General features: G+C 38.9%; 1 protein-coding gene across 10 annotated transcripts in view; it reads right to left on the bottom strand.

Annotated features, from left to right (window-relative positions):
- The window catches only part of RPS6KA2 (ribosomal protein S6 kinase A2), a 283503-nt gene that overhangs the window by 20731 nt on the left and 247875 nt on the right, over positions 1-14897 (bottom strand). For all 10 annotated transcript variants that reach the window (XM_027686577.1, XM_027686606.1, XM_027686594.1 and 7 more), the window contains 2 exons: positions 12377-12507; positions 10665-10790 (listed from right to left, as the gene is read on the bottom strand). In XM_027686577.1, the coding sequence (XP_027542378.1) occupies positions 10665-10790; positions 12377-12507 (257 nt within the window). The remainder of the gene's footprint in view (positions 1-10664; positions 10791-12376; positions 12508-14897) is intronic.

Genomic DNA, 14897 nt, shown 5'->3' with positions numbered 1-14897 from the left:
TCTATGTATTGGACACCTAGAGATTGCCTGGAAACTCATTTGTGTCACAGTGTATGAAACAATTCCAGAGTAAAAGGGATGCAGCACAATCAATAGTGTCCTTTTTTCTAATAGGGGATTTGTTTGTTCTTTGACTATCACACCCTTTGTGTGACTGAAAGAAAAAGGTGCATTTTCTTCAGTGGGATTTAGGCTAAGAATTAAATGATATTTTAAAATGAGTCAAGTTCCTTTAAAGGATAATAATGAAGTCTTTCTGTATCAGGAAAGAAATGATCAGGAGAGAATATTTCCAAAATCCTAATTGATGCATCTGGCCAGTTTTTAGATGTCCTTCTGCAAGTCTTCTGCATGGAAAAAATCACCCAATTCTCCCTTACTAACAGGTTTTCAATGACTTCAGCCTTACCAGAGTGGACTGATAAATATAAAAGAGAGTATCAGTAAAATTCTGTGAGGGTAAAGTCTTGTTGAAATTGGCACACCAGCTATATAGACAGTATATATTTATATTTGCTTGTTGCAGTTTTTTGAAGGTATTTGCATGCTTCCAACCATGTAGATAAATTTCTTCTTCTGGACCTAGTTATGCCATTAGAAGATGTTACGAGTTCTCAGTTGTTTGATACCACCCACCAACTGGGACTTACAGCCTTTACAGCCCTGCCAAAGAAATGGTATCTGTGAGCACTCCCTAATCTGCTTTCACAGAGCCAGCCATGTTAATACAAATTGCTTTTTCAAACACTGAAATTAACCTGACTGACTGTGCAGGAGAATGGAGAATGGCTGTGTTTCTCACGCAGAGTTCTCCATCACTACAATTGTGAGACCGGAAAAAGGCAAGAAGTAGGAGGACACGGTTTAACTGCCTTTGCTGTCTGGAAAATGAACAATCTAAAAGAAAAGGTGAAAGAAAAGCAAGAGAGTGAGAAAGAAGACAGAAAAGAAACATGAGATGCACTGATGGGAAGAGCAGTAATATGGGCCCGATGAGAAAGGACAGGACACTTGTCAGGCTAAGATGGAGCTAATAACAATGGCCACTCTTTGCGAACGAAGATTTGGGGAAAGGTCTTTTTACCTTTCCAGCCTGCGCAATGGATTTTTTAGGTGAGACACAGCCTGCGCTGAACTGAGCCCACCCTTTAATCCTAAGGTTCATCTGCTGGGGCCAAGCACGCTTGGACAATGGCAGTGAGGTTCTCAGGATGTAGGTTTGTTTAGAGTGACCTTCTCATAGATGGATGGCCTTACAGGGCTAATGGGCTCCATCTGCCCGGGGGACTGGCTGGGATTCGAACCTGGGTTGCAGAGGTGAGAGTCCTGCATGCTAACCACTAGGCCACCAGGGGTCCCCAAGATGGAGCTAGCAGCAAGGAAACTGCTGTCTGTTGTTGGGTCTTTCTGTGCTGGGTAGAAAGGACTTTGTGTATCTTTAATGAACAAACAAGACTGCATTGAAACATTTTCTTGGCTCTGACTTGATTTATTCCCCTTCAGTGAAACAGGACTCAAAGGCTCTGTCTAAATCACATCAATTGAAATGGGTGATGGTAGGTATCTCCCTTCTTGGGGAAGCTGAATGTACCTAGTACTGGCATGGTGGTTTAACTCTTAACACCATGGTGTTTGCCACTACCATGGACTGCAGCAAAAATTCTCCATTTTATTTTAGTAGATTTATTGCACAACACAATCCACAAATATTGGGAAGCATTAAAGCTAGAACCTACAGCACAGGTGCAGGGTAGGTTATGGGGCTTTGACTGAGGAGTTTTAGTGGATCATACTGCAGAGGCATAAGGCATAGCTCTTTTTTGCCCCCAGTCCAAATGGGATCAGTGTTTGCCTTGTCTTCATCTGCCCCAAGTGACCTTTCCTAGGAGCTGAAACTGAGATACAGGGGTGTGAAGCAGGGCAGCTGAGCCTCTGGCACAGTCCCAATCCCCTGCTCCATCTACAGCAACAAGAAGTCCAGCAGAAGGTCAGGGCAGACACCTGGTCCTTGCAATACCTTGAATGGCCACAGCTGAGGCTGCCAGTGTGTTTAGGAAGCAGGATGATGTAAAGCTCCTTTTGACCAGCATGAGGGAACTTTTAATGGCTTTATGAAAAAAAGCATGGAGAAGGAAGAGAGTTTCATAGGCTTTTTAAAGCTGCTTTATTTTCTATTACATACTTCGAAGGTTTTTCTGTAGACTGTTTGGAGTGTGAGCATGGGTTAATCACCTTTAGGAACAGATTCATTACATAGTGTGATGTGATACTCCCTGTAAAAATCCTTTTCTTTTCTGGGAAGAGAGGGATGAGCAAAGGGGGAATTAATTTTGTATCCCTTTTCACATTATGTGTACTCTATGATGTATTTGAAAATTCAGGGCACCACTAGTGGAACTGACTGTAGGCGGGATTTGCATCTCTTCTGAAGAAAGGAGGTGTGACAGCATGCAGAGGTTTTAACCTGACAGTTTCGCCTACAATATTAATTCCAATGCAAGTGTCACAGAAACAGAGTTTTGCAGTTCTGTGCTTCTGGAAAATGTACGGGTTTCCATTTCAGTAATATTTCCTTCTAAAAATAAGCCATATTCATGCCAAGCATCTGTTTTAATTTGATTCCTTTTTTGATGTCAAATTACTCAAGCTGGATGTGGATGAAAATCACTGCAGAAAGGCTAATATTATTTAAAAGGACATGGTATAATTTTACATTTAAGATGTCTCCAAGGAGAACTTTTCCAAGCCTGATAGTTTCTGAGGGACTATTTGCTCTGCCATTAGATTTGATTAGCTCCAGAAATTCATTCCCTCTATCCATGCTTAAATCTTTCAAAACCAGTAAACTGAATATTAAAAGAAACAAGCCTAATTAGCAATAATTTTCTGAAATAAGGACTACCCATCAGATCAAGCCATGCAGGTGAGACACTAAACATTTCTGCACACATAGCATGCCCACTTGCTGCCACTGTTTGCTGACTTGGCACTCCTAAGCTGTCAGCTGGCACTGTAGTACTTGGTAATTAATCAAATATGGTAGTACACATTTTCTAAGCACTGCAGAAACAATAACAAATTTATTCCAATAGCACTTGTGAAACAGAAAAGCTCATTTTTGGGAGAAGTCTGCAGTTCTGAAGGCAGAATAGCTTGGTGGGAAAGGCTCTACACTGTGTTTTAGTCTGCTCTGCTCAGCACACAACCTTGGATCAGACTGATGAGTTTTCAGCCTGTAAAATAACTGCAGTGCTACTCCCATCTTCTTTTACAAAAAGCTTTGGAAACCAGTGTATCATATTCAGAACTTATAAAAGGGGAAAATTATTACATCAATATGGAAGACAAATACAAGAAACATCGTTTGAGTGGCCCCAAAAGAGAAACAGAGCCATGAAGGACCAAATTCTGTCCAAAATACTTTAGGTATTTGGCAAGCAAGCTAGCTAAGAGAAACATGATATTATTAAGCTGTAGAGAAACTGCTGCCTGACCCTAGGTCTCAGAAAAGATCTACTTAGCAGAAAAAAACACCATATTTTCACATTCTTCAGAGGTTCAGCCATGCCATGGAGAGAGACACTGTGAGCTTTGTGACCAAATGGGAAGGAGGCTGCAAGAATCCTTACACCAGAGGGGATGTACCACCACTGCACATCTAAGATTTGCTTTGAAGATAAGACTAAGATGTGGCCTGCACACACTTCTGTATTTCTATCTGCCCTTTCTGATTATTTTGTTAAGACTTAATCAGTGCTTTGATCCCATTAACCCCAAAAACCAGCAATGGTTCTCACTGCTAGAAACAAGCTGGCTACTCGGAGAAGTGCTCAGGCCAACCCTGCCTCTCTGCCCTGCCTTCTCCCAAGTCCTTCAAGCAGAGCCCAGCATTCTGTACTGGCCTATCCTTTCTGAAGCTGTTGGACTCTGTGTATTTGAGCGGTGCCTCCTTGAAGAACTGACTTATTTCTACAGGGAGAGTATCTGGCAGAAATCACAGAATATGCAGAGTTGGAAGGGACTCATCAGGATCATCAACTCCTATCTCGACACAGTCAAATCAAAACAGTAGAAAAGTGATTGAAGAACTCATTGAAGTTCTGCAGGTATTTCAGTAAACCCAAATCTTAAAAATGAGGACACCATGTAAAGTATGCTATGTTACCTCCTACTGTGGTGAGTGAAATTGTACAGAGTGGCCCTGGTCCAGTGTGGAAGTCAAGCCCTTTGATAGAGTTGTTTGTAATGGGGAAACCAAGAAAGCCTTCAAAAATACTCTCACAGATCAGACATAAGATCCTCCTAGACAACTTTATCCATTACTCCTTTGGTACTTCATCCATTTTACTGTATATCATTCTCTTTTTCCACCGTATCTAGAGGTCACCCTCCATACTGTTTGTAATCACTCAGTACAATAACTAGCCCTTACTAGGGCTATTAATGCTGGTTTCTTTGCAGAGCACTCTAGAAGACAGCCCGCCCTATAGATGTTCAAAGAATGTCACAGATTTGTGATTAAATTTGCTCAAAAGCCTGTATTTCCTACATGGCACCCTATAGCCTACAGAATCTGGTGCCACACTGCCAAGAAACTTGAGTATGCTTCAGACAGTCAAAAACATTTTTTACTGAAGTGTCTGGACCACAGTATTTCCTGATGCCCAGCTTTATAAACCAAATTTTGGGGAAAACATGCTAGGTGTTCTCAGTAGTTTATCAAGGTAAGAAGGGGTCTTGTACTTCTGATCCTGCACTTGTAAGGCTACATTTCCACTAATATGACAAACCGAACTTCTTCGCATGTGAGGGGGAGGACATCTCGGTTATGTCCTTGTAGAGTCTGTTTAACCAACTGCTCTCACAATCAGACTTTTTTTCTTTTCTGAAACTCCCTTTTTTAGCTTCAAGACATTCTGTCTTGTCTTGACGTCTTTAGCAGCCAAATGGTTGTCATCTATCATTTATATCACCTTAGAGATATTTATAGATTTTGATTGTGTCCCACCAGACTCTTGTCTGTCTTATGTCATACATATTTGTAGCTCTCTAGATAGAGCTTGCCTTGTAATTCTTGCATATTTTTTGCTATATATTTTCTCTAATTTGTTTATATTCTGTTTTAAACCATGAATACCAAAAGTGCACATAGTCCCACAGGGTGTAGTAGGTACTACAGGAAAAACTCATATGCAAGAATGTTAGTAAGAGAGAAATCCATAGGTTTGCTTTTTAATTTTATTAATGAAACTTTAACTACACTAGGAACGTATTTATGAAATGCTTGTCTGATGCTGGTATTCAAATATTTGTATTTCCATCCTATGAATTATTGAGTACACTAAACAGCTTCATTACATATCATTCAGGAAATAAAAGCAAATAGGAATCAAACCTTTTGGAGAGACTGCAGTCAGAGATATTTTCTCAAAAAATATTGGAAAGTATCTTTCAGAATCATTGGTATGACGTTCAGAGGCAAAAGATATGCTCTTCACAGATAATTTGATAAGGCGAAAATGTTGTAGAGACACTAAATACTACTGTGTAAGCTCCTGTCTTCACATTAGCGTGCAATTTTATCTACTTAGGCTAGCCACCTAAAAACAACCAAACCATAACTGTGAAGCATCAATGGAAGAGGAAAATAAAGTTCAAAGAAATTATGAAACAACTCTGGAATTTATATGAGTTTTGCTGACTATGTCACTGTTATTAGCAAATAAATAGAGTTATACAACAAGTTTGATTGCACAGGCCTACTAAAACCAGCTCTCATGAGGTACTGATTTCTATTTTTTTTAACATCACTTCTCCACCAGTATTGAATTTGTGTAGCTAATTAAAATGCACCTTCTCTCCAATCTGCCTAGACAAAACATGCTAGATAGATGTGCTTTCAGTGCTTGGTAATTACCAGAATTATATATGAACTGTAGGACTTACTAGGACTCTAGCATACACTAACTTGTACCCCAGTGGCAGACATTGACTGCAAACTTTGGCTTTGCTCACAACTCTGGAACATTTGGAGCCTAACAGCTGGTTAGTACATTACGGAGATAGGAAAAAGTAATGAAATTTACATTTGTTTTGAGATCCAAATTCCACTGTAATGTTGGCATCTGCAAAATTGGACTTGTCAATAGGGACTATATCTATGGTACGTTTTTCTTCTTCAAAGGAAGGAAAAATGCATACCCTGTGCTTTTACCTAGTTGTTCACCCTGGCTCTAACAGCATGGAGGGACTGAAAATCCACAAGGCTTAATCAGTTAGATATTCTTGTGACCTGGAGAAGAAGATGGTTGACATCAAGGTGTTGAATCTGGCACTTAAACCACCCACCTCTGCAGCGTCTGGGCTGGGGCAGTTACTGTTTTGGGGGCAGAACAGGCCATAGCAGGAGCAGTTTCTACTTGGCTATTACCCACCAGTAATCCCTCCTGAGGGTAAGGAGTCAATCTAAATAGATAAATCCTTAGAAAAAGGAAGATGCAATCAAGTCCTTTTCAACTTTACTTAATCTGGCATCAGTAAGAAGCACATCTAAAAATCCAGCTTGAAAGTTTCACTAGTGCTCCAATCTTGAAAGCTGTGCAATGGTTTTAAGTAAAGAAAAACATTTGGAATATGCTAATTGCATCAAATCTCTGGCAGGTTTTGAAAAATCTGATTCACCAAGAACTCTGAACTCCAAATGAGAGCTCTTAATCTGTTTAGGCTTCCATTGCAAACTTTCTTCCACCCACAGAAACCCCTCTCATCTCCTCTAGCATTATTCTTTTACTTAATTGACTTATTTTCTCTAGATACTGATGTGGCTGAAGTAGTTTGATCTGATTTTCGTTTGCTTCTGACCTCACTATTACATTTACACCCATGTGAAGCCTGTAACTATTAATATTCCCTTTCCTATTAAAAATCATTAGGCCTTTTTCAGTCAGAATGATCAATATTATAGCAGAAGAATGTGAAACACATTCGAGGCCCATCAAAGGAGAAACTCTTTTTTCCCCATATCTCTTCTTTCTACCAGCTTCCAACTCAGAATATATTGTGATTCTGTGATTCAGAAGAATGAACAATATACGTACTTGTATTTTATAACTTTATACTTTTTTCACTTGGGAATGAGATGGAAATAAAGCCTCAGAGCAGTAGAATATGATACATAGACTAACCAACATCTACCTGCACTGACCAGGTAGGTGGCTACTAGTTTCAGAGTAGACTCAGTTTGCAGGAAATTTGGCTGTCTACACAGTTTTCTGTTGCATGGTGTTGAAATGCTCTCAGAAACGGAGATGTAAGTCTGAATTTTGAAACACTGCAGTTAGGAACCCAAGGGCATATCTAAAATAGGTTTAGAGTTTATTATTAGCATTTCATTTTTTACAGATGGCATGGAAGAAGAGGGAATAGAAAATTCTCTTCTTCTGCAGGCTCAATGATTGGATTTACATAGGAAGCACAGCTGCCTATAGGTGCAGAGAGGTGTCTAGGGGAAATTCCAAAAGCACCCCAGTGAGTGATGTGCCTAATCAAAATGAACTCTTAAATGAGTGAAATTCCAGATCTGTTCAAGTGTTGCAGGATTCAAATTGTGTGAACAATTTCTATTGCATTTCTGTAGGCCTTGCTTGACATGACTTTAGAAGTTGTAAGCTGTAACGTTTATACTTATAGACTGTGTGAAAATATGTAATGTTTATACTTGTTAGCTGTGTGTCTAATTATAAGGTTTGAGAACATAGTATGTTTATAGCAAGAAAGCCTTGAGAAAGTACAGATAAAGGTACACCTGCAGATTTCAGAAAGCCCCTAATTATGAAGGCCTCTACACGCCAAGTATGATTTCAGGTCGCGTGGACAGAACATCAGGTCCAATGAACTGGAGACATGAGACGCGTGTACAGACTGAGCTATCCAATCACCTTGTTGTAAGCATGTGCCCAAAACAATCTAAACTGTATAAAAGTTGACTTAATTAAATAATAAATGGAACATATGGCTGACCATATTGGCCTGTATGCTTTATGTTCATGCCCCTCCATCGATATTCAAGTGCTTTTACAACACCAGCAAAGACCTTCTTTGCACTGCTAGACATCTAAGTATCTCTACAAGATATCCCCCAATTGGTAGCAGCTGGCCAGCAAAAGGAATGCAGTTTAATAAATATATTCTGCTTCTGGCCTAGGAAAAGTTTCATTTTCCTGAGTGGATTTTCTGACTGTAGCTCTGACTCAAGTTACTCTGGCTAGGTACTCTGCTGCCTCAGTATGGCACCACACAGCAATAGTAAATAAGGTCAGTGGCAATCTCCATGGAAGGATTATTTATTTACACAGTGACATGATGTGTGTCTTCCTGCAGTGATGCCACCACATAATTTCCTTAACTTTTTTCCTATCACCAGCTTCCCCTGGGGAGACAGGATGATGTTCTCTGATGTGTTGTCAGTTCATCTGAAAGAAGGAGCTTTTAATGAGGTGGTGCAAGGCAAGTGGGGCTGCTGCCTATCACACAATCACTGCAGATACTTTTTCCTATGAATGCTATGTACTAGAGAGCACTGAGAAAATTATACTTACTGACAGAAATCAAAAGAGCCTAATTACAGTGATTTTTATAGAGACAGTTAAAGAATGCATGTCAAAAGGGACTGATATATAATTATGATAATATCAGTTGCAACTTCTGTACTATCTAATTACTGGAAATGGGTGGCATTGTGCAATTTTTTTGAAAGTGAGCTACTCTGATAACAAAATGATATAATCTTATTATGAAATTAAAATAACATTGAAAGAAAAGTAAAATGAATATATTGGTAGGAGTAATAATTAAAGAGGCAGCACTAAATGTACTCGAAAGACAGTACAAACAGAAACCCACCAAGTGTCTCCAACCCCAAATCTGCTACACATTTTACTCACACTGTGACAGAAACTGAGGTGCTGCACATGTTGCCTACACTGGCAGTCAAAATCAAGACATACTGACGTGACAAGAAGAGAATCATCATGAGTGGAGGAAGAAAGGAATAAAAAGAGGAAATATTATTAAAAATGGGAAAGAGCATAAACCTAGCAATTATAGTGTTGAACTTTTCTGCAGTTTTGAGTGTCTACATGTGTTGAGTTTGCTCTGGATCCTCTGAAGTTCTCTAAACACCCACTGGTGTTCAGGCAGTTCGGATTCAGGCACAGATATCTTTGAGGATGAAGGTTCTTCTGTTTTGGTTTCTCACTGGCTGTATTTACACTGATAAAACTGTCAGCAATACTTGATATAAATAAAATAGTAAAGTTATTACTTTAATTTAGCATACATTTTGTTCACCACAGATGTAATGTAATTATACAGAATTAATACTACTATACCTACTACAGCGTAATGCCATCTGTTGACAAATAACCTGGACCCTGGAAAACTCTAAATTTTCCATTAATTAGAAATGAAAATATTAGAACAATCACATGCAAGCCCACAGACCTGCTGGTAGATCCATGCTCCTAATCATGGTGTAGCCTACAAAAATCAACCATTATTTGAACAGTGACATCAACAGATTGTCATTTCAGGTTTCCAGATTTTTGTGGCCACCATGGGGAAACACTAAAAGTTTCAAGGATTTTCATGGCTACTGCATTGTCATCAGTCCAGTAATGGAAAATAAGACTGAATAATATCATTCTATTTACTACCTGGAGTTCATTATCTCATGAACTGCAGTTTGGATCACTTCCCTAAGCTCTCATCATCTTATTTAATAGCAAACACAATCTTATTTATTAGTAAAGTTTACATACCTTTTCTAAGATTTTAAAATGAGAAAAGCAGAGTGGCAATTAGCCAGATCCTCTTATTTACTGCACGTTTGGTAAAGACATTTCTCTATGTACTGCAACCTGTTCCCAGGAGATGCTACAGAATGAAAGGATCTGACTTAACTGTCCCTGTCTTTTCAAAATCATTATAATAATTCCTCATTTAATCTAAACTTGTGTCGTTTTGGTACAAGAACAAAAACATTAAATACTTTTCTAACATGAATGTTTTAATTGCTACACATTTTCTCAAAGAATACTGCATGTTTAGAACTCTGACTTGTCTTTAACATTCAACTAAATCAATATTTTTAAATCTCTGCAGAAGATTGACTTTCACTCCTTTGGGTAGCATGTTGGTTTTGAATGTCAACCAGACAAAAAGAAATCTGAGTTTCTGTAAGTAATCATGGTTTTCACTGACAAATCTGTCTAATTATGCCAGATCTAAACAACTTGAGAAAGTAGAATACATGATATTTCAATTTTGCAATAGTTTTACATGTTATTTTGTTTATTTACAATGATGTAATGTAGGAGCTATTAAAAATCTTACCCAGCTTGCAAGGACCATGGCTGAAGTGATTAACAGTGATTAACCATGCAAGACTGCAAAGGTTTTTTCCATCCAGGAATTTTACTTGATGAGATTGAAGTGTGAGAAATAATATAAGTTTATCATGAAACCTATCGTCTTACAAAAGAGAAAAAAAACGAAGAAACACCTGCCAACAAGAAATCAGCCAACAAAAAATCCACTGACTACACTGGTGCCCAGGCTGGAAGAGCAGTCAGCCAATTTCTGGCATCTATCAGAGGCTTTCTTACCTTCACTGCAAACTCTGTTTCTGTAGCTTTATGAACACATCTCTTGCACACTGAATAGGAGCCAATTCCTATGTCTTCCTTGATCTCGTATCCATCTGTAAAGTGAATGTTGTTCCCATGTAACTGCTACAGGGAAAGACAAAAGAAACAAGGTAATCAGAACATGGGTATGTAAAAGTAAGGATTAGCCTCCTCTTAAAGGAAGTGCTTGCTCTCATCTCCTTCACAGATATCTCTTGTCCTCAGCAGTTTTTCTAAGTCCAGTTAAAAAATTCTGAAGCTCTTTACTTAAACAAGTAAGTGTGTCTTCTCCCTTTTTACCTTTTCATAGTCTACAAGATGGAGTTGTCCATGTAGAAGTAATGGCAAAACTGCAATGGAATGCAGAAAATCAACATCTATTAAAAATTCATAGGAAATTGTGGGCCCAAATCTCCTGAAAAACCCACATATCTTGATAATATAAACTTATTTCTAACTACTGAGGGCCTAATGGCTTCATAGTCTTCAAAAGAGATACCCCACATATGGGGGGTGCCTCCAGACCATGGGAGGTCTTTTTCAGAATATGTTTAATTATGGATTTTGTGTGAGAGGTTATGATTTTAAGCTATTAATTCATATGCCCTTTGGAAAATATCTGGGCAGGTGGACTGGTTAAATGGTGAAACCCAAATCTAAGGCTTTGCTGCAAATTCCATCCCAGGACTAAAGAAATGACCAGCAGCTCTAAAAATCCCTTATAATACTCTGTCTAAATATGTAACCTTGCTAGCAAAGTCCACACAGAACCTGCTACATTATAAGACATGCGCATGTTAACATTCAATACAATTTTACAAAGCAAATCACAGGAATATGTGCAACATTTCTGGTATGTAATTGCTTGGTTAACATTTCACTTACTGTTGCATAATAGCATCTTTAAGAATATAACATAGTCCGCTGTAAATTATTAAAACAGGGATGAAAACCACAGACAGGGGCTCTCCCCTTGAGGCATGTACACCTCTGGTTGTGGGTAGGAGAGGAACTTTTTCCCAGTGAGAAAATTTGCTGCATATTTAAGCAGCACAGTTCTTTTTCCCCATTCACTTCTCGTCTGATGCATTGAGCCTTTTGTAGCAATTTATTTCTCATTTAAATTACAACAACTGTATAGCATGTTGTACGGGAATGGCAGCAAAGCACCAAGTGTCTGGCAAGTCTTTCCCCCATCAAGCCACCCTGCTTTAGGTGAGTACACCCAGGCTTTTGTGAAATAGCAACAGGAGTACAGTAGCCTCTTACACCCAGGAGCTTGTGTCTGTGGGAACCTACAGCAGTAGTTCATTAAACCCCTTTGCCAATACAGCATCACATAATCCAAGACAAAACTCTTGAGAATGACATGCATTCAGTGAAAAAACAACACTTCATTACTTGCCCTGCGTGCACAATTGGAATAATATTTTTGGTATTCAGAAGTACTTTTCATTTAAGTTGTGATAAAGTGCAGTTTTTATTTTCTTTGCAAAGGTTGTGGGGAACGTGAACTTATGAATAAGTTGGGGAAAAATTCTGATTTTCCACCCCCTACACACTGCATGTAAAAACCTCCTACCTACACTAGGTAGCTGTGAAATACCAGTGATAATGTTGAGTCCATTTAAATACACTATGCACATATGTATCTGCCCATCAGATGTGAAGTGTAATGTCAGTATCAGTACCTGCACAATTGGGTGAACAGTGATTTTGTGCACATCTTGCTGTGCAGGTTCCTGCACCAAGTTGGAGGCAACAAAGCTGAACCCTCTGAAAAGATGATGAGCATTGGCACTTGGAGGAACACCTGGGGAATCTGTAGGAGAAGGAAGAAAATGGCCTCATGAGCTGCATGAAGGAATAGCAGGAACACCACACCCACCAGTCAGTAGCAGATCCTGACAAACTGGCAGACACATGTGAATATAATTCACCTCCATATCAAGCCTTTGGTGTGCCTTCTCCATTCATTTCCTCTGGATTTGAACAATGCAGGAATATTGTTTGCAAGGACTCGTCCTCTTGGATACAGAGTTTTTTTTCAAAGTGCATGTTCGTTCTTAGGCAAAGTACTGCCAAGAGTCCACACACAGAGAAAAGGTACAAGGCAGTGAGGCTAGGAGAGAGACAGAAGACTCAAGCCAGGGCATCTTTTGACTTAGCAGAGGTTCTTCAGGGAGTGGAAGAAAGCTGCAGGCTGCTATATCTGTCCTCTGCAGCACAACTTGACTACAAAACATTACAAAAGCTAGTAGCATGTTGTGTGAGTTAGGAGAATGTAGAGAAGACATGAGGAAGTGTTAAAGCACAATACTCCAGTAGTGGTGGTTTGTGGCCTTATAGGGATCTTCTTATAGAGAACAGCTTTAGGAGCTGGGACCTACTCCAGGGAAGACACTGGTTGACTTGTCCTCATGTGAACAAAACAACTAGGATTGTTTTAACTAAGCGTCATGGAGATTTTCTTCCCATTCCTTCCCCTGACATGGCAAAACCAGGGGAGGAATGGTTGGAGTTCAGAAAAACCTGAATTATTCTACCTTTGGAATGAAATAACCAGAGAGCAGTTCCTAGTACCTACACCACTCCTTGGTGAAGGAAAACAGCATGACAAAGCAAGAAGAGAAGAGCTGTGCTTCACTTAAAATTCTGAAAAGCTTTAAAGATATCTTTCTGCCCAGTCTATGTTTTATCCCAGGTTTTTTCATAAGCAAGAAGAGTCACTTTGGAAACCATTTTTTGCTAACTGGCTGGGTATTATAAAACCTACAGTACTAAAATTTGATGACCTTTATTATCTCCCCTTCCCTTCACATTTCCTCCAGTGCAACATGTGATTTACCATGACAAAGTTACAGAGCTAAACTTCCTTTAGAAAGCTGTCTCCTTGTAGTAAGTGTGTAAACACTCGGTTATACAAAGAAAATACATCCCCACTGGACCTTATATCCGACTCACCTGCCTATACCATCAGCACCACCTATTAGTGCATAGGGCAACAGCATGGAAGACTGAGTATTGCCTGAGGCCCTGAAAAGATGTAAGAATGTGTATTTCTTACTGTGCACACTCCCTGTATAAATCTACTGGTCAAATGAACAGTGGATCTGAAGCCAGAGTTTGGTAAAACCAAAATATCTGCTTGGAAATAAACAAAACTGAGACTTCAGCTAATTATATTTCTCACCACAAAGCCACCTCAGCTTTGACAGGAGTCAGAAATAAGCACAGCAAGTCAGAGTTCAGATGGAGAAGATTGTCTTTCGGTAAAATGACATGGGCTATTTGTTTATCTCAGTTTGATGGGCACTCTCCTTGCAAATACATGGCTGAATCACACCAGACCTCTTGCGTCACTGGATACTTCCTACAATGGCATATATATAACAACGATTTTTCCAAGGGAGATTAATTAAGAGGAATGAGCGTTTGTTTTAAAAAAAGGAATTACAATAATTAAAATATGAACACTCCTGGACTTCAGAAAAGCTGTGATCCAGCTCTAAAACTAAAGAGGTAGGTCATAACTTTTTTAAAATAACTGTTCCTTCATAATTCGGTGCCAACTGCTTGAGCAGCGGTAGTAGAACTACTGATTATTTGGTGTTCATTATTAAATATTCATCACTCACAACTGATATGCCCATCATATGAATTAAATGATAAAACATTTTTGTTAAGTGCAAAATTATGCTTAAATCATGTTAATTAACTGATAGCTCAGAAACCTAAATAATTTTCCTAGTCTCTATAAATACAGAATTATTTCACATGTCTGAGTTAGACCCGCTTGCAAACATCAATCTTGTATAATGGTTATCTTTCTCCCTGTGAAAGTCACAATGCTTTGTTCCACTAGAGCATCTAAGTGTAAGGGTTTTCAAAGGCTTCATAAATCTTAAGTAATTTCCTTCATTATGCTTCACTGGGGTTAGCAAACATTATTATCTTATTTACAGAGGTGGATATTTAGATACTTCAGGTGCAATTTTACTTATCTTTTTCTCAGCAGTAAAGCCAGTCTAAAATATCCCTGCTGGCTACAGCATGCTGGCCCATCAATTACAACAGTACAAGCATTTGTGGACTGAAATCTAAGTTGGATCACAAAAATGATCTTGGTTTGATCCTTGTTCAAATCATTATTTCTAACCTAGATTTCTTCAGTCTTCTGCTCCCTGTGAGGAGATGAGTCACCACAAATGA

Source organism: Neopelma chrysocephalum, unplaced genomic scaffold (genome assembly GCF_003984885.1).
Source record: "Neopelma chrysocephalum unplaced genomic scaffold, ASM398488v2 Primary Assembly neopelma1_23, whole genome shotgun sequence".
In the NCBI taxonomy this organism is placed as follows: Eukaryota; Metazoa; Chordata; class Aves; order Passeriformes; family Pipridae; genus Neopelma; species Neopelma chrysocephalum.
This window is presented reverse-complemented; position numbering and strand designations above follow the sequence as displayed.